Consider the following 24733-nt stretch of genomic DNA (forward strand, 5'->3'; position numbering starts at 1 on the left):
ACAAATTAATTCTGTTTAAGATGGCTTACATATCAATCCTGCGCATGTTATTCAGATGAAAACCTTGGTGAATTATGATTTGCTGTTATGTGATTTCAAGACAGCTTCAACCTACATTATGTGTTATATTGTTATTGTTATGTGCTGTCATGTCAGCTTCAGCCTATGGTGATCCCATGAATTGTGAATGCATGTCTGTGCCTTCATGTTGCCTGGGTTTTCTTATGCACGAAATTCAGGTGTGTCTTAAGCAAGAAATACTCAGAGATGATTTTCCAGTTACTACCTCTGTAATCTAGTTTACATTACCTGGTATTCATTGATGGTCTTCCATCTATGTACTAACCAGTGCTGTCCCTACTTAGCTTACAAGATCAGATGGGAAACGAATTCAGACTATGGTGACTCCACAAATTAGAGCCCACCAAGAAACGTTAACTATAAAATGCTCATTGGTGATACATTATCAGCACTGTATCATTTATACAAACCTTCAAAGAATAAATAAATATAGATTATGTGCAATGACTACTGGAATGGCCCCATGTTATTATTGTGGACTGCGTGATTTTTAACAGTGAATGTAATGTTTTAAAATGTTTTAATGTGCATTAATATTAATTCCTAATTCAAATGTTTTTAACTGTATGCTGTTTTAAGGCATTGAATAGTTGCCTATATGTGAAGCCTCCTTGAGTCCCCTTCGAGGTTGAGGAAGGAGGGGTTAAAATGGGGGAAATATATAAATAAAAATTAAACCAGTTAGAAAGTGTGAAAAAAGCTATCCTTCAAAGCTCACTTCATTAGACAAAGGTGGTAGAACATTAATGCAGGAGGAGAGAGAACAACACTGTTGCAATATTTAACAGTCTTAAATGCACATAAAATTGTAGTGGTGGAGATCCAAACCCAATCAGCCAGCAAACCATTCTCTGTTGATATAAACACATCTTTGGATTCTAGCCATAAATATCATTTCTTTTGCCTTATCTGTAATAACCTGTCCTCCATTTCATGTAGGGTAAATCACAAAACCATTTGCAAAGTGGTTATCAGAATATGCTGCTTTATAATGAGAGCCACATCATTTGATAATAGTTTCATTAAGTTAGCTCAAGTAATTTTTATATTAGGTTACTATAATTATTGAAACACAAATGAACATCTGCTGACAAAATACTTCAACTTTCATTTCGATACAATTGTCTCACAGTGCTAAAATAGGTTTGCTCAGAAATCTACAGTTATATACATATTGCTGTGCAAAAGATCTTCTCCAACGAACAGATAGCAAACACTTTTTTGGAAATATTTACATACATATCATACATGAATATGTATGCTTGTGTGTGTGTGTGTGTAGAGAGAGAGAGGGTGGGGGAATTCTCCTGTCCCAGCATAGAACTGGAAGAGATTACAAGGGCCAAGCAGCCCAATCCCCTGCCATGAGGAACACACAGTCAAAGCATTTCCAAAGAGATTGTCACCCAGTCTCTTTTTAAAGACCTCCAAAGAAGGACCACCATACTATGAAGGCACATATTCTACTGCCAAACAGCTCTACTGTCAGGTCGTTCTTCTTAGCAGAGCTCGTTTGCAATACTCAGAACTTGACAACCTCTAGAACGCCACGGTCTAGGTGTCCTTTTCTGTACTCCAGCATCCCACATCTTTTGCTTTGAAAAGCTCATACTTCTGTCTCTCTTTAGATTTACCCTGAGAGTAAGAATGTCAACTCTTCCTTTCATTTCAAACAGTTTTCAGAAAAAAGGGATAGGACAGGTGTGACTGTTTCCTTTCTCACTTTTACCAAGTTTCTGGATTCCACTGTATAACAATGAATTCACAAAGCATCTGCACACAGCCTCTTTTCCTCTGCTACTTCTATTCCACTTCTCCCCTATCTTTTGTGGGACAGCCTTCAATAATAAACTGTCTTTTATGTTAGTTCCTCTCTCCCATAAAATCTCTTTCTGGAAAAACTCATATTTTTATTCTGTTGCTCATAGCCTTACTAAAGCACTCCACTACCCACATTTTATTCCTATAAACTTTGCACTTCTCTGTAAACATGCTAGTTTCTTGGTCACTTCTTTTGAGGTGACAGAAATTTATCCAGCTGAACAGAGTCAAAGTTAAAGTAGATAAGATGTTTCATTGCAACCAAGAAAAGTTTGCAGGTATGTACAGAGATATAGTCATTCAAGGAACATGGTTAAGATAGATTTACCTTCAAATTAAAACAGTACTGCTGTACATTAAAGAAAATGGTTAAAGTATATTAAAATATCTCTTTTTAAAAACTAAAAAGCAGATGTGGTAATCGGAGATCTCCTGAAACCTTTGAAAATAATTAATATATAGGCAGTCCCCAAGCTACAAACAAGGTTATGTAGGCTTGTTCTTAAGTTGACTTTGTATGGAAGTTGGAACAAATGTAACTCTAGCCATATACACATACACACAAGCTTTGGATAGCATAGGGAAGAGTTAAGACGTCTGTGGTGCGTTTTACTGTCTGTGCCCCTGTTCAGAAGATTTCACCTCACTTTATTCCTGTCATTGGATTTTGAAAAAAATCAGCTTGTTATGGAAACAAGGACTGGGGATAAATCTTCAATTGAGACACCTTTTCTCCATGATAACACTTTCATGAGTGAATTTCCCTTCTGAGGGGTATATTTCTCTCACTTCCTGTCGTCTTACCCTCATTCTTAACTATGAGTTGTAGATGTTTGTAACTCGGGGACTGCCTATATATGTATTCTTTTATTAAAATCTTACAATTTTATACTGATTTTGTTAAAAAATGTATTTGACATACCTGGCAAATTCATTTCAGTCCTTGATACCCTTTCCCTAAATGTCCCACTGAGAAAGGAAGTATGTCTCTTTTTAGCCATTAAGGTTCGTGGAGGCAAATATTCGGTTTTACACTGTGATTTTTCATATGATTTTTGAACATCATAGGATCCTGGTGGTGGAGCGTCCTGTAACATTGAAGAAAGTGTCAATGGAAGCAGGAAAAGCATTGTAAAATAATAGTTCTATACTATAAGACAATGCTATTCAAAGTGACAGCCTGTGAACCAGTGTCAAGCTGGCTGTCAGTACTCAACAGGTTTCCCAGAAAGAAACAAATAGTAATAGTCAATAGGCATAAATATAGTACCATTTCCTGGCATACTGGGAGTAGAGGGGGATTGGATCTGTCAGTTTATTACATCAGATAGCTGAAAAGGCTGATACAGCTCTAGCTTTTATACACTATACATAGACCAAGACATACATACAATTTAACAAAAAAAACCCATCATAGGTTCATAGAGTTGGAAGAAACCAGAAGGACCTCCAGTCCACCCCCCTGCCATGCAGGGAAAGCACAATGAAAGGCCATCCAGCCTCTGCCTAAAAACCTCCAGAGATGCTCTTAGGCAGCAAAATCCACTGCCAAACCGATCTTGCCATCAGGAATTTCTCCTTATGTTTAAGTGAATTCTCTTTTCCTGCCATTTGAATCCATTGTTCCACTGTCCTGGTCTCCAGAGCAACAGGAAAAAAAATAGTTTATCCCCTCCTCAATGTAACATCATATCAAATATTTAAACATGTCTCATCTCAGCCTTCTTTTCTCTAAACTGAATATATTACAACTATAAGCTGTTCCTCATACAGCTTGGTTTCCAAACCTTTGATCATTTTGGTCTCCCTCCTCCATACAACTTCCAGTTTGTCAATATCCTTCCTGAACTGTGGTGTTCAGAATGGGACACAGCATTTCAGGTGAGCTCTGACTAAAGCAGACAATCTAGACACTATTGGCTTTTTGAGCAGCCACATCACAATGTTGACATGTTCAGCTTGTGGTCTAAAAGTTACTGAACACTAACAAGAACAAGGTTTCCTAACTGTGGTGGGTTTCATGGGTTGCAAAAAAATCCCTTTTATTTTCTCCCTGCTACTTTAAAAATTAAGTGCTTTTCTCATTAGATAGGATGCCTCTAGATATCATCATATTCTCAAAGGGGTACATGATCCCCAAAAGCTTATGAGCAACTAGACTACAAGTATAAAATCCCAATGAAACTGAATACCAACAGTAGAACACTGCCACATATTTCACAATAATTCCCAATTGATTTTTGCAAACCATTAATCTTCCTGAAAAAAATCTTCCTCTTTGAATACTGTCATGGGGAATGAATTCTGCATATATTCAAAGGCTAAGGATTAATTCCTAATTCTCTGGGATTTGTAGCAGTCTTGGGTGAACTCCAGAATCCAAGGGCCATTCTTCCTACTTGGTACCCATCTCTGGCAGTAACAGGCCTGAATTTTAGCATTTGGGGATGTTTCCTTTGTTTTCTTTTCATTTCATCTATTTATAAGCAGGAAGAAAGCTAGAAAAATATTAAGATAGGAACACGTATAATAAATGTATTTGCAAAGCTGTATTCACTCCTTGTTTTGTTTTAACAATTTTTGCATTAATTCACATGTCAGGATAGTATATTGGAGAAACTTCAATTCCTGAACTATTTGAATGAGACAATAGACACACAGTAAAAATGTGTTCTAAAATTCCCTGCAAACAGTGTCATGGCTACTGCAAATGCTATATCCATTATGGAAAAATAGCACTCATCAATTAAATAAAACAAGACAAAACAAAACAAAACAAAAACTCATGTCTTTTAGGAAGCAGCTGAAGACCTGGATGTGGGCCCAGGCTTTCGGCCCATTCTAGGATATGGGTTGATATGGCCTGATGTATTCGTTGGATTAATGTGAAATTGAATACGGACTGGCTCTAACTTTTGGCTCAATTCTAATCGGCCTGTTGTAATGGTCACATGGTGTTTTACTGTTTTAATTGGATATGATATTGGTTTTTAAGTGTGTTTTACGATTGTTGGTTTTTACTACATTTTGTATTATATGTAGCATTTAATTTTGCCATTGTGTAAGACTGCTCTGGGTCCCCCTGGCGTAGAAGAGCGGTATACAAAATAAATAAATAAATACATACATACATACATAAAATAAAGTGGGCCCTTATTATCTGCTGAAGTTTGATTCCAAGGTCTCCCACAGATACCGAAACCCATGGATGATGTTCTTTTTATAAAATGGCAAAATAAAGTTTTGGTTTTTTTGGATTGGGTTGACAGGCAGGGGAGATATTTCAAGTTGTGGATGGTTGAATCTATAGAAGGTCAACTCTACACAATTCCGCTAACTAGAAAATGTGCAGAAAATATTGCTGACTTTCAACTTCCAGAATTCCTATTCTGGCTAGAAGTGCTGAGAGTTTAATTTCAGCAACATAATGCTGCAAATATCCCACCACTGCTCTAAATGAATACAAGAAAAAACACCACAAGAGACTTAGTCTAACATTAGGACATTTAATTTACCTCTTTTTAAAAAGGCAGGTGATTATTTACGATTATAGACTGAGCGTGAAGTGATAATGTATTCCCTTACTCAGCCATTCTTATTTAACAGTTCTTGCTTCATTCCGATTGAAGAGTGTTAATTTATTATCCAAGATAGACCTGTTTACTTCAAATTTAATAGTTTCCAATTAAGCTAAAACATTTAGTCTTCCATCATTTATAAACTCTTTCTGCTAGGTTGCTGTATTAATATTTTTAATCAACATCAAAAAAAGATTGGTATTAATAATGCTGATAATTCTAGGTTAACTATCCAATGTTACAAACACAAACATACTGTAGAAGGTACAGCTAAGCCCTCCATCTGAACTTCCAGATACCCAATTTCATTCTACATTGTACTGAAATATCTCTCATATTTTAATGTACATTAATGCTTTTATTTTCAGAAGCCGCCTTTTAAGAAAAACCCTACCCTTTATAAAATTACAATTTTATTACAATATAATACTAATAATACAATATAATATTAATTATATATTATATTTTACATGTAATATTACTAATAATATTGCAATATATTGATACAGTACAATATAGTAATTTATTACCAGTATTGTACTATGCTAATAATATAATATTGTATGTAAATTTAATTTGTAAGCCGCTCTGAGTCCCCTTCGGGGTAGGAAGGGCGGCATATAAATGTAGCAAATAAATAAATAAATTACAATGTGCAGGGCAACAGAAGGAATTCACATAATCTCTGTTGTGAAGAGACAAAATAATGGCAGAAGTTATATAAGAAAAGTTAAGACATGCATCAACTGTTGTATTTTACTTGACTATCTTTGGAATCCAACTTTCCTTAATTACATTTTCATTATATTTTGAAATTTTATGCAAAAGGCTGAATTTAGATATTCATCAATCCTTTGGAGTTAAATGCAAGCCTTTTGATTTTCAACTCACCTATTTATATAATCATTTTGTTAAGAAAAACCCTTGTACATGGTCAGTTTTGGCAATTAGCCCCCTCTTGGTTGATGCAAAATCTGTGGATATGGAAGGCCAATGCTACATGATTTTACTTTATCAAACCAGAAATTAAAATAAACTCTTCAGTTTATTTTCTGTTTAAACAAAGGCCTCTCCTGGGCCTGTGAAAGTTGGGAAAGCAGAATGCTCCCCCCATACACACACTTTTCAGGAAGGGTATGGTATTTTTGTAACCCTCAAACACTGGTAGTTATCCATCTACTGGTTTAGAGTTGCTGTCCCTTATTTGAACTGTTGGGAGACACTATAGAACTGTGGAGGAATCTGGACAGAGGACTGGAGGTAGGGACAGGTCAAAAATATCTATTCACTATCTCATTTATAGAGATTTCAACTAGGTCAACGTCACTTCTTCTAATTATTCCTGATTGAGAGAGGCGTCCTTTCTCCAAAAAGTTTGCAATTCTACCATCATACAGAATTCAGTTGGCATGCTAAAACTATAATCATCCAAGAAACACATTATGTTGCATGCACAATCAATGAACTAAGGATATGAAGGTTAAATCATGGCTGGCAAGACTTCATTCTTCTGGCCAGATGGACCCACCTGGCCTCATCATTCACCATGTCAACATCTCCTCCAAATCGCTCATCTCTTGGCTCAGTTCCCTGTTTATGTTTTCTCCATCTCTAAGTTATTTCCCCAAATTTAAATTATCAGTGCATGGATAGAATCAAATTATACATGCAGCCCTTGTACTGGGAAAGATTCCCCTTTTGTCTTTCATATATATGTGTGCCAGTTTAAAAGGCAATCTGCTTGATTCACCAAAATTGGAACTCCCTTTATCAAATGTCTATTAACTCTCTGGACAGTTTAATGTACAGGATACATGTTCCCTGTATATTGTACAATCCATGTTTAATGTTGTTAGCTAATAACTGTGATATAATATGACCTAGTCTTTTTAATATCAAGAACCTTTGTTTTTAACATCCCAATTATTCATTCCAAGAATTCTAGTACTACTGAAAATGTATGAATGGACTATTCTCTTTGAAAGCACCTTCACCAATCATGCACATTACAGCAATAGTTTTATTGTCACATTACAACAATATTTTTATTTTTCTATTACAGTTCCAACTGAGATCGTATGGTTGCATGATGCATTATGTATAATTGTTCCTGTTCACTTACTATCTAAAAATGTTTTAGGCACAGCAGAAAGTTTGGAAATAAAAATGTTAATCACATCACGAAAAAAAAATACAAAAAGAACAAACAAGCCAATGAGATAGTAGATATATATTATAAAATTAACACTTGCTTTTAATCCAGCAAATCAATGATGATGACTGACAGCACACCTTGGAAGTAATCATCTATGCAATTTACAGCTTTAGTTATCTAAACTGTGTTACGTTTGCTTTGGTGTCTATATTTTGCATAGTGAGGTAAAACTTATTTGATTTTTTTTTTCAATTATGACATTTTACAGACTATAAATACTTTGTAAGCCATAAAAGGGCACCCAAAGATTCAATACCACATTTTCTGTAAGAACCCTTCATTAGACAGTTTCTTTTCTAGCAAACCAAGGAATAAAAAGCAATTTAAGACTGCAATCAGAATAATACCTCAAAGGCATCAAATCACATGAAATCTTGGAAGCTAAGCATGGTCAGGGTCAGCCCTAGTTAACACTTGGATGTGAGACCATCAATGAATACTAGATGGTATAAGCTATACTTCAAAGGTTGGAAGTGGAAAAAAACTATCTCTGTATTTCTTGCCTAGGAAAACCCTATAAAATTAATGAAGTTGCCATAAGTCAACAGAAAACTTGCAAGCACATACTCATACACACAACACACAAAGTATTATTGAACACAATTTAGTTTACTACAACATAAACTGGTATTCGACTCTATCATTATTAGTGAACTACTAGTATCAAACCTTGATTTCTTCCATATCAGCTCCAAATACAGATTTAAAGTTTAGTTATGCTGGCTGCAAGTCAACATTAACAGAGATAAGTGCAGAAACATAGTTTTAGACATAGTTTTGCAAGCAAAACCTGAATAGATGACCATTTACACAATTATCCACAAATATTCTCTAGCATCTTTCAGCATTCCTCATAATTGACTACACTGACTAGAATATGCTGAGAGGTGCAGTTCAATAACAACTGAAGAGCCACAGACTGTACTGCCCTGTGGATGCTAACTCTCCAATATGAATTCTTCTGCTTGAACCTGCTTATCCCGATCTTCTTTGGAGGTCCTCCTGTGGGCTCTTCCACCACCTAATTTCAATAGGAGACCATATAGTGTTTCACAAACACTGGTCTTCCAGATGATTTGGACTTCAGGTCCCAGAATCCCTGATTATTGTCCAAGGCAGCTGAGGCTTCTGGAAGTTGGTCCGAAATACCTGGAGAACTAGAGCTTGGAAATTACAAAGACTTCCTTAGATGCAACAGAATTCCATATTAAGCAATGAGATTCAGGAGGGGGTGTCCTCTTGCATTTCAGAAGGCATATAGGTAGAAGCTATTTCATGGCCCTGTGTCTTTTTTGTTGTTTCAATATTTTATTGCTACCAATGTTGTTATTGTACATTAGGGAATGTTGTTGATAAGTATGGTTTTAAAACAAATCCTTTTTTATGATGTATATTTCTGCATGGGGCCCCTGGTGGCACAGTGTGTTAAAGCACTGAGCTGTTGAACTTGTGGACCAAATGTCCCAGGTTCAAATCCCGGGAGCGGAATGAGTGCCCGCTGTTAGCCCCAGCTCCTGCCAATCTAGCAGTTCGAAAACATGCAAATGTGAGTAGATCAATAGGTACCGCTCCAGCAGGAAGGTAACGGCGCTCCATGCAATCATGCTGGCCACATGACCTTGGAGGTGTCTACGGACAACGCCGGCTCTTCGGCTTAGAAAAGGAGATGAGCACCAACCCCCAGAGTCAGTCACGACTGGACTTAACGTCAGGGGAAAACCTTTACCTTACTTATATTTCTGCATAGATTATTTAATGGGAAAGACATAAATATTTCAAATCATTTTAAAACAATGCATGGAGAGATCTATAATTCTAGTATGGATCAACTCTAGGCTGAGGGAGAAGGTGTAATGTGTAATGAAGCCTTTTACTTTGCAAAGGGTATGTCATAGACCTCTGGGCTACTGAACTATATAGATTATTGCTCTACTTTCTGACAACCAAGAACATTTCCTATCTCTTTCTTTGGTAAACAAAAAAGTGCATCTATTTTGTTTCTGTGCATTTAATACAAGGTGAAACATATGACCTTTAGAAAACAGAAAGTGGACCAATTCCAAAACATTCCAAATGTGACAGATGCTTGTTGGCTATGAGAAAAATCATAAAAAAAATCATACTATAAAACTAAGAAAACAGAAAAATTGCCTTACATCTCAGTACATCTAGTGCAGTAGTGATACAATGACTGGGCGTTCTCTACGGTTCAGGCTAGAGGTGCCAAGGTTTGAATTTAGGATTTTCTGCATGAAAAGCATTTATGGTGCCATTGACCAGAGGTCATTATCATTATTGTATTAGACTTCCTTATTCTCATGTTCATAGATCAAATCCAGATAGATGCCCACACATATAATTTTTTCTCAAGAGTTGTCCTCTCTTAAAAGTTTCCTTCATATTCAAGAGGAAGATGCACTATCAAAGCATGCATGCCATTTCCCCCTTTACTTCTACCTTTTAAAAGCTTTAATCGGGAACTTCCAGCCTGATTTGCTTGTTAGATTGCAGGGATCTGAAACAGAATTTCATATTCTTGTGTTTACCTCAAAAACATTAAACTATATGAAAACAAATACTGAGATGTCAGTACAGTTGTGCACTCACTTGAATATTGGCAAAAAGATTTCAATATCTCTATATCATCCTTATACTATATCTGAAGATGTTAAATAAGCTATCCTAATTCAGCTCAAAGGCTTCAGCTTGCATGGCACAATTTTTGACAATATCTCATTTCCAAACAGTTATTAAGACTTAAGTAAATCAATCTGAATTATTTAAAGAAACTGTGTGCAAGAATCATCCCTCACCCCCGCCCCAAAAGGAATTAAAAGGGGAAACCAGCCAAATCTGAATTCTTGTAAAAAGTTATCAGTTGTCAAATGCTATAAAAGGCTTAGGATCTTTTTCTCTAGAAAAATTCTAGATCAGACTTGTTGGGAGATATGTGAATACAGCTTACTCCTCATGTCTAGTCTTCCTCTCACCCCTAAAAGAAAAGGGCCACACACTGCTTTTTCATTTTGGATATACATGGAGAGAAACTTAGATCAGGGATTTCATTGATAAGCAGCATCCTCACATGTTTCAAGTCAGGTGTTCATCTTAGCTACGCTCCTGATATGATAATTGCTTCCTGCTAAAATCTAAACATTCTTTCATTAAAATCCCTAAACATCCAATCATACTCCTTGTAGATTTCTGTTTCAAATATTGAAATGCACAAAGACTGACATGTAATTGTAATTTAATTTTATTCTAGTACAATGTAATCTTTCTAATATCTGTTTTAGACATAAAAGGATGAGGCACTTTATAAAGGAGTCTATCATTCATTAAGCTTATTGAAGAACTGTCACTATCAAAAGTATTTTTTAATTTTTTTAATATATTTTATAGGATTACACTAAATTGTGTTTTGCATTATTCATTGCATAATTTTTAAATGTCTGGATCACAGTCATTGTGAATATGCAGCTCAATATATCAAAAGTAAATGTAAAAATTCTTGTGATAATTTCTGGGCTTGTAATACAAAAGAAAAAAAATCCTTACACCATTAAGCGTTCACTGTTTACTGTTTAAATTGTATATTATCAAAATACTGGAGTGATGTTTAACATGTTAAAGATCACATACTTAAGTATTTAGGAATTGTTGCAATTATCATACATTTTCTTCTCATATTAAACTATATATATTACAAAGATTTTATAGAATTAAAATGAAATTAACAAATTATTTTAATAATAAATGAGAAAACATATAGACATATTGTTAATAGAGGACAAAGTTGATATTTGAACTGTTACCGATTTTTTCCCTACTGACCAAGAAAAGATTATCCATTTATATCCTAGTATACAGCTGGAGAGCAGATTCTAAACCCGTCAAGTCCCAGTGGCATCAGAGCCTCCCAAAATTACCAGCTTCCCAGCCAAAGCAGCAATTGGAGCTTTTCCAGAAGGTGCTATGATCCATCATCCAGCTTTGTTCTCAGCCTGTCTTCTTCACACAGGGAAAATGAGAGGGGAACAAAGCCAGGTGTGCTTAGCCAGAAGTTGAGCTGTCAACCAGAAGTTAGTGCTTTGAAATCTAGATGAGCCACAATCTCTGCTGAGAGGCTTGACTTCCCATTTGTTTTCACATCCCAATGTAGGCGAGCAAAGTGTGAAACTAGCATTTTGGGACTCATCAGCTCTCAAATTTTTCATGCACTGCCTTTGTGGTTTTCATCCTCACTCCCTACAGCAGAAGGGGAGATTGAATGAGGAGCAAAAAAAGGCTTTCCCAACTGGCAGTACCAGTTAGTATTTTCAGCAGGATCCTGAAAACGTCGAGTGAAAGATGAAAAAGAAATCACTACCTTCTTCAGAGTTACAGGATAACTACAGAGACCCTTCACTCATACTGTTTCCTCTAATCTATGTAATCAAAATAAAACAATTTGTTTTATATCCCTTAGCACAAATACAAGGTTCAGTCTTCTGTTGCAGCAGTTGATGGACACACAGATATATCTTCATTGTCAAATAGGTTTTCAGTATGAATCCTGAATCAACTAAAACCAATAAAGTGCTAGACCAGAAATCATAAAAATTGAACTTGTACTTCCTCTGGGGAAAGGTCTATAGCTATCACTTTCGGATGAATAGATCTCTTGGTAACATATGAAGTAAAGTTGCTACAATGTAGTTTTGTAATATAAAAATCTTCTCCAACATGGTGGCCTCAAGATGCTGGACAACAACACCCATGATATTCACACATATGACTGTGTCTAGTCATGTGCACGAAATTCGTTTCTCCCGTTTCATTCATTTATTTTGTTTCTTTTGTTCCTTCGAGAGCTCTCTTCTTTCCAAGAAGAGTATGTGTGTGTGTGGCATGCAAGCCCAGAACGCACGCGCCTGCCAGGGCCTTTCTGGGTCTGCACAGTTGCGGAGCAAGGCTGACAGCAAACGCAATGGAGGGCAAGCCCTGGCAAGCCACCAGCAAATGTGGTGTGCCCTAGCCCTGTGCCAAGAATCCCACTGTGGGTCCGCCTCTAGCTCTGATGAAGAGACCGCAGAAGGGGCGCATGGTAGGTTTCCCAATTGAAGGGGGAAACTGCAGCAAGAAATGGCGACAGAGCTGGCTAGTTTTGGGGGTGTCTTCAGCCCCAGTCAAGGAGCCCTTCGACTCCCCAGATGCAGGTGAGGCAAACACTGATTAAAAGCCTTTTTAAAGCGTGCACCAGAAAGGGGAGCCTGGGTGGGAACCCCCCTCCCCACCAATAATGGGCCGAAAGAAAACGGATATTTTGGCACCAAAAAGCGAAAACAGATATCTGCCCTCCCAATTTTGGGAGACTCCCTAAAAATGGATCGGGGGCACCCACCAAAAGTCGGGACACAAAATGGATCAAGATTTACCTGAATATACAAGACTACAGTGCACAACAGGGGTTGTTGTCCAATACATTTATAGTACAGGAATGAAATATTGTTGGAATGCCATTAACATGTTAAGATTCTCACATATTTTAAGCAATTTGTTGACATTCTCTGGCTAGTGGGCCAATTAGTAATTTCAGTTCCACGTTAAGGAGTATCCTTCCTTTTTACTCAGAAGAACAAAGCATGTAATAATAATAACTTTAATAATAATAACTTTATTTTTATACCCCGCCCCATCTCCCCGAAGGGACTCGGGGCGGCTTACATGGGGCCTTGCCCGATAAAACAATCAAATATCAAAACACAGCAATAAAACAGTTATCCAATAAAAACATCAATTACAGTAAAAACAATCGTTAAAATCAACATAAAACATACAATATTAACACTGGAGACTAATTCATAGAACCCAGGCAAAGTGCAACATGTGCCAAAATGGGCTGAAATGGGGAAGGTAATTTCACAGTTGAAATGGACAAAGTGCAATATAGTATTGGCAACACCTCGAGAATGGGGCTATTATAAAATGGGCAGATAGATCAGTCCGACACCAAATTAAGTATTAAAGGCCTTTTGAAAGAGCCAGGTTTTTAAGCTCCTACGGAAGGAGAGGAGGGTAGGGGCCTGCCTGATCTCTCTAGGGAGCGAGTTCCAAACACAAAGCACGTTTTTCTGAAAATAAGCCTGAAGTAACTAGCCATCAAATGTCTTCACAAGCTAGAGGCTCTGCAGAGTTGTCCAGAAAAATAGGCAAGGGCAAAAAAAAAAAGATGTCCCATCACAAGAACAAAAAATGGTCCCTCTTTCTCTATATTGTGTATTAGTTTTGTGTGTTTTGGTGGGGTCAAAAAAATCTCTTTAAAAAGAGAGAGGGATAACTTTGGAGAAATTTTATCACTGTTTCTCTTTATTATAAAACTCTAGAATCAAAGGACTGATTTGTGATAACGTACAAGGAGGGAAGGATACTGATAAATGAATACATTCTATAAAGAAAAGTGCTCATTAAGTTAAGCACACCCCACATTACATTGTTCATATGGCAAACTGAAAATACAGCTGAAACAGCACATATCCCCTTCATAGAAACTCTCCCTATTGATAGGAGGGATTCATACTTGAACATCTTTTGCCTTTCATTGCCACCACTGAAAAATGCCATATTGGATTACGGGCAGTTAACGGGCTATTTTGATAATGTATATTTTTTGTGTATTTTTTCATGATTTTTTTAACTGACCTCAGATGGTTCATTTCTTTATTCACAACATAGCAAAGGAATTGCGCTAGCATACAGCAAGCCATACATGTTTCTAATTCTGTTGGTTTCAAGCTCTCATAACCAATCCAGCTGAGAGCTACTGCTGGGGAAGATGCTGAGAAGAGTCACAAAACATCTAAAAATTGGGGGGGGGGGGGGGTTATCAAGGGCCGATCATTTATAAAGACCCAAGACATAAATAGTAAAAGCTGTCAGGTGACAAATCTCTGAAATATATAACAACAGTCTCTGCAGAGCCATTTCATGTTGCCTACAGTTAAACTTATTTGTGTTGTGGGCATTTAATGACAACTGACTGGTATGATTTATGTCTTCTGAAATCTGGAACAAACCAAGGATTTCCCCTGATGCCAGTCACTATTCCCTAAATCAGTTGTCAGAGATCTACTACAGGATCAATTGCTTATTAATGAACAACTTAACATTTATTTCACCCAAAGGACATCACTATAGAGGTATAATTCTCTAAGGATGTATAAAATAGCTCCATCTGTGACATGGGAGAAAAATAGATGATGAACTAGAAATATTAACTGACATAGTATTGCCAGCCTCCATACAAGATAATCCATTTGCACTCTGTTAGTTAGGTAAAGTACCCTTGGCAGATTTAACACACACACACCCCTTCTACAACACTAAGCAGGACAAGCTGTATTATATATAGAATCTAGCAACTTTAAACTGTTAAAGACAATGCAAGAAGAGTTGGAAAAACAGAGTACTTCCCTTTTCTTAGTTTTGGATGTTTTCTATTTGACTATTTCCTGTCACAAGTCATACTGTGGTTTTGTTTCCAATGACAGCACATACAACTTTGTTCTAAGCCTAAACCTAACTTACCTAATACCTTCCATTTTTAGGTCTGGAAAGAAAAAAAATATTCTCTCAAGCTACCTTTACTCTCAGGTTTGAGGAAGAGACTCGTATATAAAGAAGAGAAAGACAGCGAAGAGAAGGAGATGTTAAAATCTACATAGGACAAACTACAAAACCTTGCCAGGCAGCGAATTTGAAATTAATTCTCTGCTTAGACAAAAAATCTCTTAAAATACTCAATGTTAAAATAAGATTAGTGAAGCACATATCTAAAGTCTACAACAAATTTTGTCTCAAGTAAAATTAAAAAATAAGGCATATAGTATAATTTCAAAGAAAAAGGAGAACAATTTTGACAAGACTGGATTAAATTTCCAAAGACAGGGTCACATCTAAACTTACTGGGATGAAAAGAGTCTGTAACAAGCCATCATGATGCAATGGTTTGAATATTGGACTAGGACTTCGGAGAACAGGATTTAAATTCCCTGCCTAGCCATGGAGAACCACTTGATGACTTTGGGCAAACCACACTCTCTCTGCTTCAGAGGAAAGTTAACACAAAACTTCTCTGAACAAATATTACTTAAAAAAATCCCCTGACAGGGTCATACCATGATGGAAACTATTAGAAAGCATACAACTACTACTACAAAAGAAGGCATGCAGACGCTGCTACTATTACTACTGCTCAAACACCAGCTGTTTGCCTGAAAACATTAGGTCTAAATTTCTGGTAATCTCTCAAGACACATTAAAAACCACCCCTGACAGTCCTCTGATTTTCTAAAGTGGCTTTTAGAGGACAGATGGGGATACAGTAAAAACAGGATAAAGAGTTATCATATCTTCAGTAAAATCTGCTTAAACAGCTGATCACATACAATCAGTCCTCCACATTTATGGGGGTTAAGGGTGTAAAAACCCTGAAATGGGAGAACCGCAAATAAAATATACTGGGCACAGCAGTGGCAATACATGGCAATCACAGAGAATGCTAGCCTGGCTGTTCCACATAGCTGCTCCTTGCTACCAAAGACTGGTGCCGTGCTGTGTGCTCATTCACAGGGCAGTTTTGCTCTACTTCCCAAAGATGGGGCTGCCCTGTTCACTTACCAGTCCTGTCCTCAGGAAGTGAGCAGCAATGGGGGAATACTCCTACTCCGACTCCAGCTCCTGAAGATGAGCTGCCATGTTAACATTGACACACCAATTCCATCCTCAAGAGGTGAGCAGGAGGGGGAATCATCGCCACCCAAGCTGCACCTGCCTCCAGAAGATGGGAGTTGCTATGTAAATACTCACACGGCTGCCCCATCCTCAGCTGGTGGGTGGGGATGGGATCATTCCTGTGCTATGCCCAGTTCTTGAAGATGGGATTGCTTTATGAACATTTCTCAAGAAGTGAACAGAGGGTAATGAATCATTGCCCATGCTCTGCACAATTCCCAAAGATTGCATAAAGACTGGCAGCATCTTTGGGAGGTGTGTTCAACATGGGTGGTAATGACTCACCTCTCCCATCCATCTCCTGGAAAATGGAATGTTGTGTGAATGTTCAAAGGCAGCCCCATCTTTAGGAGCTGGGCAAGATACGGGTGGTGATCCCTCGTCTCATCTTTCCTTCTGAGGACAAGGCTGCCATGTATTTATTTATTTATTTATTTACGTCATTTCTATCCTGCCTTTCTCACCCGAAGGGACTCAAGGCGGCTTACAGATCTGGCAAAAATTCAATGCCGATAAAAACAACAATATAGTTAAAACACAACAGCTAAAGAACAATTTACATTGAGCATTAATACACATGAGACAGTATACAAAACTTAAGACATATAATGTGCATAATTCAATTCATCCAAAAACCTTGTGCATAATCCTTAATCCACACCGTGTCGAAGCTGTAGAAACTTATTCTTTAAATGCTTGTGAGCACAGCCAGGGCTTCAGCTTTTTTCCAAAACCCAGAAGGGATGGAGCCTGCCAGGTGTCACTGGGGAGGGAGTTCCACAGCCGAGGAACCACCACTGAGAAGGTCCTGTCTCTCATCCCCACCAGTCACGCTTGTTCAGAGGGCAGTTCTATCTCTGGGAGGTGAGAGTAATGACCACCATCCTGCTCAGCTCCTGTCTACCTTGTGAGTGTTCATAGGGCAGCCCCACCTTGGGGGTGGAGATAGTGTGGGTGGTGATCTTTCACCTCCCCTATCTCCTGAGAATAGGGCTGCTATGTTAATGTTCATAGGGCAGGCTCAACTTCTGGAGGAGGAAGTGATGTGGGCAATGTTGGCTACACTCTCCACTTGCCTCCTGAAGACAGGGTTGTTGTGCAGTTACAGTGGTACAACCTCACAAATAATAAAAATGGTGACTGTAAAACCCATGAATGTGGAGATCCAAATGTATATTGCTTGAAATCTTGTAGTACCAAAATATTCACAAACTGAAAGCAAGCTGTTATGATTTCATAACTTACATTTACGGAAGCGATATTACACAACTTACGTATACAGGACCACCCTATCATCCACACCCAAAAACAAATAAATAATGATATAGATATACCACTACTTTACCCCTGTGCTCATCAAGTAAGCTTTGGAATGGTCTCTTCAGGTTAATAAAGTTTCACAGTAGGTTGAAAATCAATTCATTGTTACTTCCTGCTCAGATTGCCTTAGAATAGCTTTTTATTCAATATTGGAAAGAAGTAGGCAATGATGCCCTAAAATTCCTGTTTTAACTATTTTTAGTTCCAAGGCAACGGAAAGAAAAACAAGGGCATCCTTTGGAAGAAGTGGGGAGAAAGTCTATAAAGGTCTATGTCAGTTTCTCAGACAGAAGAAAGATGGAGCACCTTTAATACTAGTTTATTAGATACTATTTTAATCACTCACACCATGCAACATACGAAAATGGCAGAAAATTCCAATAGAAGCTGTCACACTATCATGCTGGTTTTCATTAAATTTGTTGAAAGGGGACTCAGCATGGAATTATTAAACGACTTTCAGCAGCAAATGACTAAAATGTCTCATCTATTTATAATATCATACTCAATCATTATTGGGTTTTTTAAACAGTGACATCTCTTAGTTAAAAGTCTGGTCAGCATTTCTAAGACAGCTACACTTCTAAGGTTCCAAGGAAAGGTTCCAGTCTAACAGAAACCAAGTAGTAATCATACATAAAGAACTATAAAATAGTCAGACTCTGGATGCTTAATTCTGACATTTAGCCTCCTGGCTCACAAGAGCATGTGGAAAGATAGTCCCCCTGTTGAAATTTAAGTTTTATTATATGCACCAAATAATTATTCTGAATTAGAATTCTGCCACATGAATTTGAATGTATATTGTAGTTGTTTTCTTAATTGGTTTATTTTATTATGCTTCTATTTATTGTTGATGTACTGATTGTTGCTTATGTGATTTTAATATGCTGTAAGCCGCTCTGGGTCCTATGAGGGAAAAATGTGGGATAGAAATATTATTATTATTATTATTATTATTATTATTATTATTATTATTATTATTGGTGTGTAAATTAATTTTACATTCATCCAGTATCCATACATCCATTATTTGCACTTATAGCCAGAATCCTTCCTCTTTATTCAGGTGTACTACACCTCCTCAAATGCCTACTTACTCGCTATTTGTTCACTAGCAAGGCTTAGAAACGGGAGGAGAGAGAGTGTAAGAGAAAGTGACTTTCATGTATATCTCTTGGAGAATAGGACTGGTCTGAATGGACCATAAACTATTGTTATAATCACAGAATATAACTGGAGTTTGCATTATTTGCATTCAGATGACACCTTTGACCTCTTTTTAACCTAATTTTAGCTAATTGTTTAAGACAATTTTGAAATTAGATTCAAATTTTTTAATTCATTTATTTTAACTGTCTACCGTTTATTGTTATCAATCCTGATTTGACACCTGCTCTATATGCCCACTTCTCAGTAGGTCATGATGTTTCTAACTATTTGTTTTATCTGTAATTGTTGTCTTAATTATATGCGTTTGGCATCTAATGGTTGCTGGTTGTGAGGCTACCCTGAGTCCTTCCCTCCCCCCCCCCCCGGGGGGGGGGGGGGAGATGAGAAAGACAGGATATAAAGGTATAAAATAATAATGAATATAATAATAAATAAATAAATTTGTACTTTAACAATGCAGACAAACAGGAAAAAAAACTGCAAATGCAAAATCTCTGATATTCTACAGGCCAATCTTTTGTCCATATCTGTCATTACAAAGAAAGTTAATTATATCTTCTACATACAAAAATAATGTAAATTGACTCAGTCCCTTCACTACCTTGCACTCCTCTCTTAAATTATCTTGTCACCTGGGACAAAAGTCTCAGTTTCATCTTTTCTCATAAGACTAGCAAATGATCAATTATTGTTCATTTTTTCCTGCCCTGCAGTAGGACATCTGAGAAAGCTCTCCTAATGCCACAGTACACATACAATAAGATACATAAGCTTTTCAGAATTCTTCTATAGATAACATTTAGAAGACTAATCTATTTGGAGGTTTCATTGATACAAGTTGTTTCAAACAACATCATGACATGACCACCTTGATCAAACTTTCATTTTCTGCAACTAATCACATCATTCCAAACAGTAGAAGCAAGCTGTTATCAACTCATATTTATGAGCATACCACCATTTGATCTACTTAATACATTAACAATTTAGCTTCATTTTTTCCAAAACAATGTGTAAATTCCAATATTAAATAAGTGCAGGATATCTTTACCTTTTATAAATCAAAGCAATCACAAGACTTGCATTTAAATGTGTGCAAATGGCAATTAATAGCTGCCAACTGCTGAGTTTGAATTGATTACTGTACCTAATTTTGCAATAGTCTCAAATGTATTCCTGTAAATGCATAAATTGTGCAAAAATAAACTTACTTTATAAATAGGAAGGTGGGAAGAGCTTAAGCAGCTGGGTGCTGTTGTGACTGCGCCTTCGGGGATTATGGTTGATGGGGATGGAATTCGAAGAGGAAGAAAAAACCCTCGTGATGAGGGTTCACTGGAGGAGTTGCGCAGGAAGCGACTTAGAGAGCTATATGGGGGATCTTCTGAGGAAGATTCAGATGGGGAGATGGATGCTGAGGAACAGGTGGTGGCTGGGGAAGCGGGCACTGAAAGGGCACAGCCACCGGAGATGTCTGGGGATTTGGGGTCTATGGATACTTCTGAACCTGGGGTTTCTGCAGGAGCTGATCCCAATTGGGATGCTTGGAGAAGGGAGGATGGTTCTTTAAGTGTTCATGGGGCTAAGTGTGGGCAGGATGATTGGGACTCCGACGAATTGCTAGGTACTCCAGATCCACGAGCTCTAGCTGTGTGGAGCTCAGACTCTGAGTAGATTTGGGACACCTGGTGTTTGGGTGTGAGTGTTTGGTCACCCAGGAGGAAGGGGAATAAAATGGGAATGTTTGGCCACTGCACTTTGCGTGTGGCAAGGTGTTGCTGAGGCACCATTGGGATCTCTGTGTTTCCATGAAGACTGGACTTGGACTATGATTTGAATCTGCTGTTATCACCTAGCTTGGCTCTCGCTGTGTCTTATCGTGGACCTGTTTTGGATGACTGCACCCTCTTCAGACCTTGGATCGGAATTTGACCTTGCTACTGCCTTCGCCCTGTGATTGATGACTACTATCGGCTTTTGACTCCTGGCTTGCTCTTTGGACACCGCTGTTATCTCCTGACCTGACCTTGGAATCCCGGACGACGTCTTTTCACCATCCTTTTGGAGCCTTCGGCTTTATCCACATTGTGGAAGCAGTCTTCTGCATTCTTAGTTTGTTTGTTTGTTTCCTGACCAATTTGGTGTTTTCTTTTGGGAACTGTTCCTTTGAAAACTACAGAGCCGGCTGGCAGGGCTTGGACTCAGAAAGTGCAGTTTGCACTAAGTTTGTTTAGCTTTGTTTTTACCTGCTTGTGTTGCTGAATTATATTTTTGTTTGAACTGCTCTTGAAGCACTGATAGTGAAGTGTTTCAAGGTTTTTTCTGTGTTAACATTACTTTTTGGCTTATCTGCTGAATAAACTCTATTTTTGTTCGCTAATTGGCGTCTGACTCTTGACAGGTGCTTTACGCTCATGTCAAATTTTCCTTTTTGTAAATGTTGCTGTAGGTTTTTGCATAAAGATTGGCAGAAAAATAGGTGACTTCTATTCACATACCATCATTCAAATCAAAGGCTGAAACATTCTTAAATGGAACAAAGCATGAAGAAGTAGACTGACAGCATTCAAAGCTGCCAGAAATTCTGTCAAGTTAAATCAGAAATACAAGAAAGACTAGACACAACACACACACACAAAAGAAAAATACTGAAAGGAAAATACTGAAGTCTTCAGAAGATGAGTGGGAACTCTTTGGACAGTGTTTTGAAAGTAATTTACAGATTATATAGTACAGCTTTTCTCTTTCCTATAACAGCCCATGCTACTGCAAAGTATAGCAAAGCAGAACTATCTCTAGAGGCAGGGGGGTTTTTTGCATGTGTGGGGTGGGGGCAGAAATAGCACCACCACAGAGATTCCTGGCATGCCAATGGGAACAGGGATACAATACACATACATTAGCTGGCCATTAGAGACATGTGGCCACTAATCTATTGGATGGCTTTGGGCAAATAATTTATCAATTTCATATCCGCAACATGTGGACATTATAAAAGAAAAGCCCTACCCAGATCTCAAGAGGATAAATGTGGCAGTAAACTTTTTGTGCATATACATGCCTTGTAAATTATTATTTAGAAACAATTGCCTCTATTTACTAGACCTATTAAAGTCTGTGAAGGAAAAACTATAAAGGATGGACCAAGACTGACAAAGAGCAACAAAGTTGCATAAATAAAATGTATCAAGGGATTGATATGGGTTACCTATATGCCAAGACCTGTAAACTTAATTTTAAGAATGAAAGAAAATGGGCTTAATGAAGTAATTCCAGATAAAGCATATTGAAGATATATATCATATATGAAAAAATGAAACAATCTTGCCACTCTTGCTGAATTCTACAGATTGAGACATAAGTGATGAAAATTAGACAGATATAAAAAAGAAACAAGGGAAGGAAAAAGAATATCAGCTGGATTAATATACAGGAGATAAATGGAACCTGAGTGAGAAGATGGAAGAAAGATAACAGGCAAGAACAAAAGCAACAATCCTTACTCCTATCCATCATCTTGACAATTATCTCACACATATACATGATATTACTAAATTAGAAGGATGCTTATGCTTAGATCCTTGTTTTATCACACATCAAAACCAAACATTTTCAATTAGAGAAAGAGTTCAAAAGATTAGCCATAGAGTAAATTCCTAGTCAATTGTTACCTCTGTTGCTACTAGACTCATGTAAAGGGGACATTTTACTCTATGGTAGAGGTTCATGTTTGTTGATCTTAGCCATTCTTACAAATTCCTCAACCATAGCTGAAATTGAGGGTAACCCCTACTTGAAAGATTTAGTCCAGTCTGCTAGACTGAGATAGGCTCCCCCTTGGACAATTGTGGCTTTAAATTATGTGGGGAGTTTACTTAAGAATGGCAAGCTCCCCATTATAAAAGCTAGCAAAATCATAGGGCCCTGGGCCAACAAGTATAGGCACTTAACTAATAAGTGCATATGAGCTAAAACATTAAAACACTCATGTTGTTTTACCACTTTTCACCTCCAAAGCATCATGGTAGATCTGCTGTGTGAATCTTGATCGACTGTGATAGGCTCAAAACCATTCTCATTTCATTACCCATCCTGCATTTGCTGCCTTGAATTTAAATCATTCCCTACCTATCAACAAGAGCAATTGCATTATAACTTTGTAAAAAGGCTTATAATGTTGTTAGGATGATTAAAATCCTAGAATTTGCTTAAATTTCTTTGTAGGACAAGTCTAACTGAGAGGTTATAATAGATTGAGAAGGTATGATGAATTTAAAAGCATTCTTACAGAACAGAAGGGCTTGGTTACTGCTGCTGACTGAGGTGTTTATCCCTTACATTTTACATATTTTTGCATGCAAGAATGTAATATTCAGTTTATGAAAAAAAAATTACCCTATTAGTTATCTAGTACTTTAATTGTATTTATGTTCATCTTATGCTGAGATGCCATATGGCTGTGGAGATCTGAGACTCTCTACCAGTTTGCACATTTCTTTTCATTTTCTTATAGCAAATTACTCCTCCAGGAATTTGTATAATGTCTCAGTTCAGTGAATTATTAATCTTTAGAAGCTGCTACCTGTGGAACAAAGCTCTGAAAAGGAAGTACCTAAACTGCTTCCATAAATTATATTGACTGTATGTTTACATGCAAATTACATACTATACTTTCATTTGTCTCTAGCATACGCTAAAACTGTCCTCATGGTAGAAAATGAAAACACTTTATTGTTGAATTTCATACTGGTTGCATTGGGATATATGACGAATAGGATAGCTATAGTGACTAGCATTTGTCTCAATTTGCATTTGGATTGAAATAAATTAATTTAACTTGCATTTGGCTTCCCTTCCTCTATACTCTATACTTCTCCTCGACTGGGACTCAAGATGGCTTTGAAAAACATGTGAATCTTAATTCTTGGGATAAATTCCTATTTAAATATACATTACAAAGCAGTATCAAATTATTTATTTATTTATTTATTTATTTACAGTATTTATATTCCGCCCTTCTCACCCCGAAGGGGACTCAGGGCGGATTACAATGAACACATATATGGCAAACATTCAATGCCAACAGACAAACAACATTCAGTTTTAGACAGACACAGAGGCATTTTTAACATCTTTCCAGCTTCACGATTCCGGCCACAGGGGGAGCTGTTGCTTCACCGTCCATTGGTGGCTGTTCTTCCTCATTCTTTTCCTCGTGAGCAGTTTTATGGTGTTGTAGATTAGTTAAATTAGCCTCCCGCATAAAGCGTACCTAAATTTTCCCTACTTGACAGATGCAACTGTCTTTCGGGGCTGCTAGGTCAACAGCAAGCCGGGGCTTTTTTTTTTTTTATGGTCGGAGGCTTAACCCGACCCGGGCTTCGAACTCATGACCTCTCGGTCAGTAGTGATTTATAGCAGCTGGTTACTAGCCAGCTGCGCCACAGCCCGGCCCCTCTATTTTGACCTCTATTTTGGAGGACGGAGCAAACAAATCCATTTTGGATCTATGTACCAGTAAAGCAATGCGCCAACAGCGAAAAAGCGAACAGCGAACATGGAAGAAGTATCTATATATTTGCAGGTAGTATCTCCATATAACTGAAGCCTCCCTTTACAGATGGCATAGTAAGAAGGATATGTAGCTCTCAGTGTTTCCTCTTGGGGAGGATCTTTGTCTTAGTCAACCATTCTTCTCATTTGGCTGGCCCAAAGTTAAGATACATGACACCAGAAGGCTGCTATCCTAGAGCTCACTAGATCCTCTACCTCA

The 24733-nt window shown here is 37.5% G+C and overlaps 1 protein-coding gene across 1 annotated transcript in view; it reads right to left on the bottom strand.

Moving 5' to 3' along the window:
• Nucleotides 1–24733, bottom strand: part of stpg2 (sperm tail PG-rich repeat containing 2) — a 273557-nt gene that overhangs the window by 162240 nt on the left and 86584 nt on the right. Inside the window, exon 11 of the mRNA XM_008117887.2 lies at nucleotides 2825–2990. Within this exon, the coding sequence (XP_008116094.1) occupies nucleotides 2825–2990 (166 nt within the window). The remainder of the gene's footprint in view (nucleotides 1–2824; nucleotides 2991–24733) is intronic.

Source organism: Anolis carolinensis, chromosome 5 (assembly GCF_035594765.1).
Source record: "Anolis carolinensis isolate JA03-04 chromosome 5, rAnoCar3.1.pri, whole genome shotgun sequence".
Taxonomy (NCBI): Eukaryota; Metazoa; Chordata; class Lepidosauria; order Squamata; family Dactyloidae; genus Anolis; species Anolis carolinensis.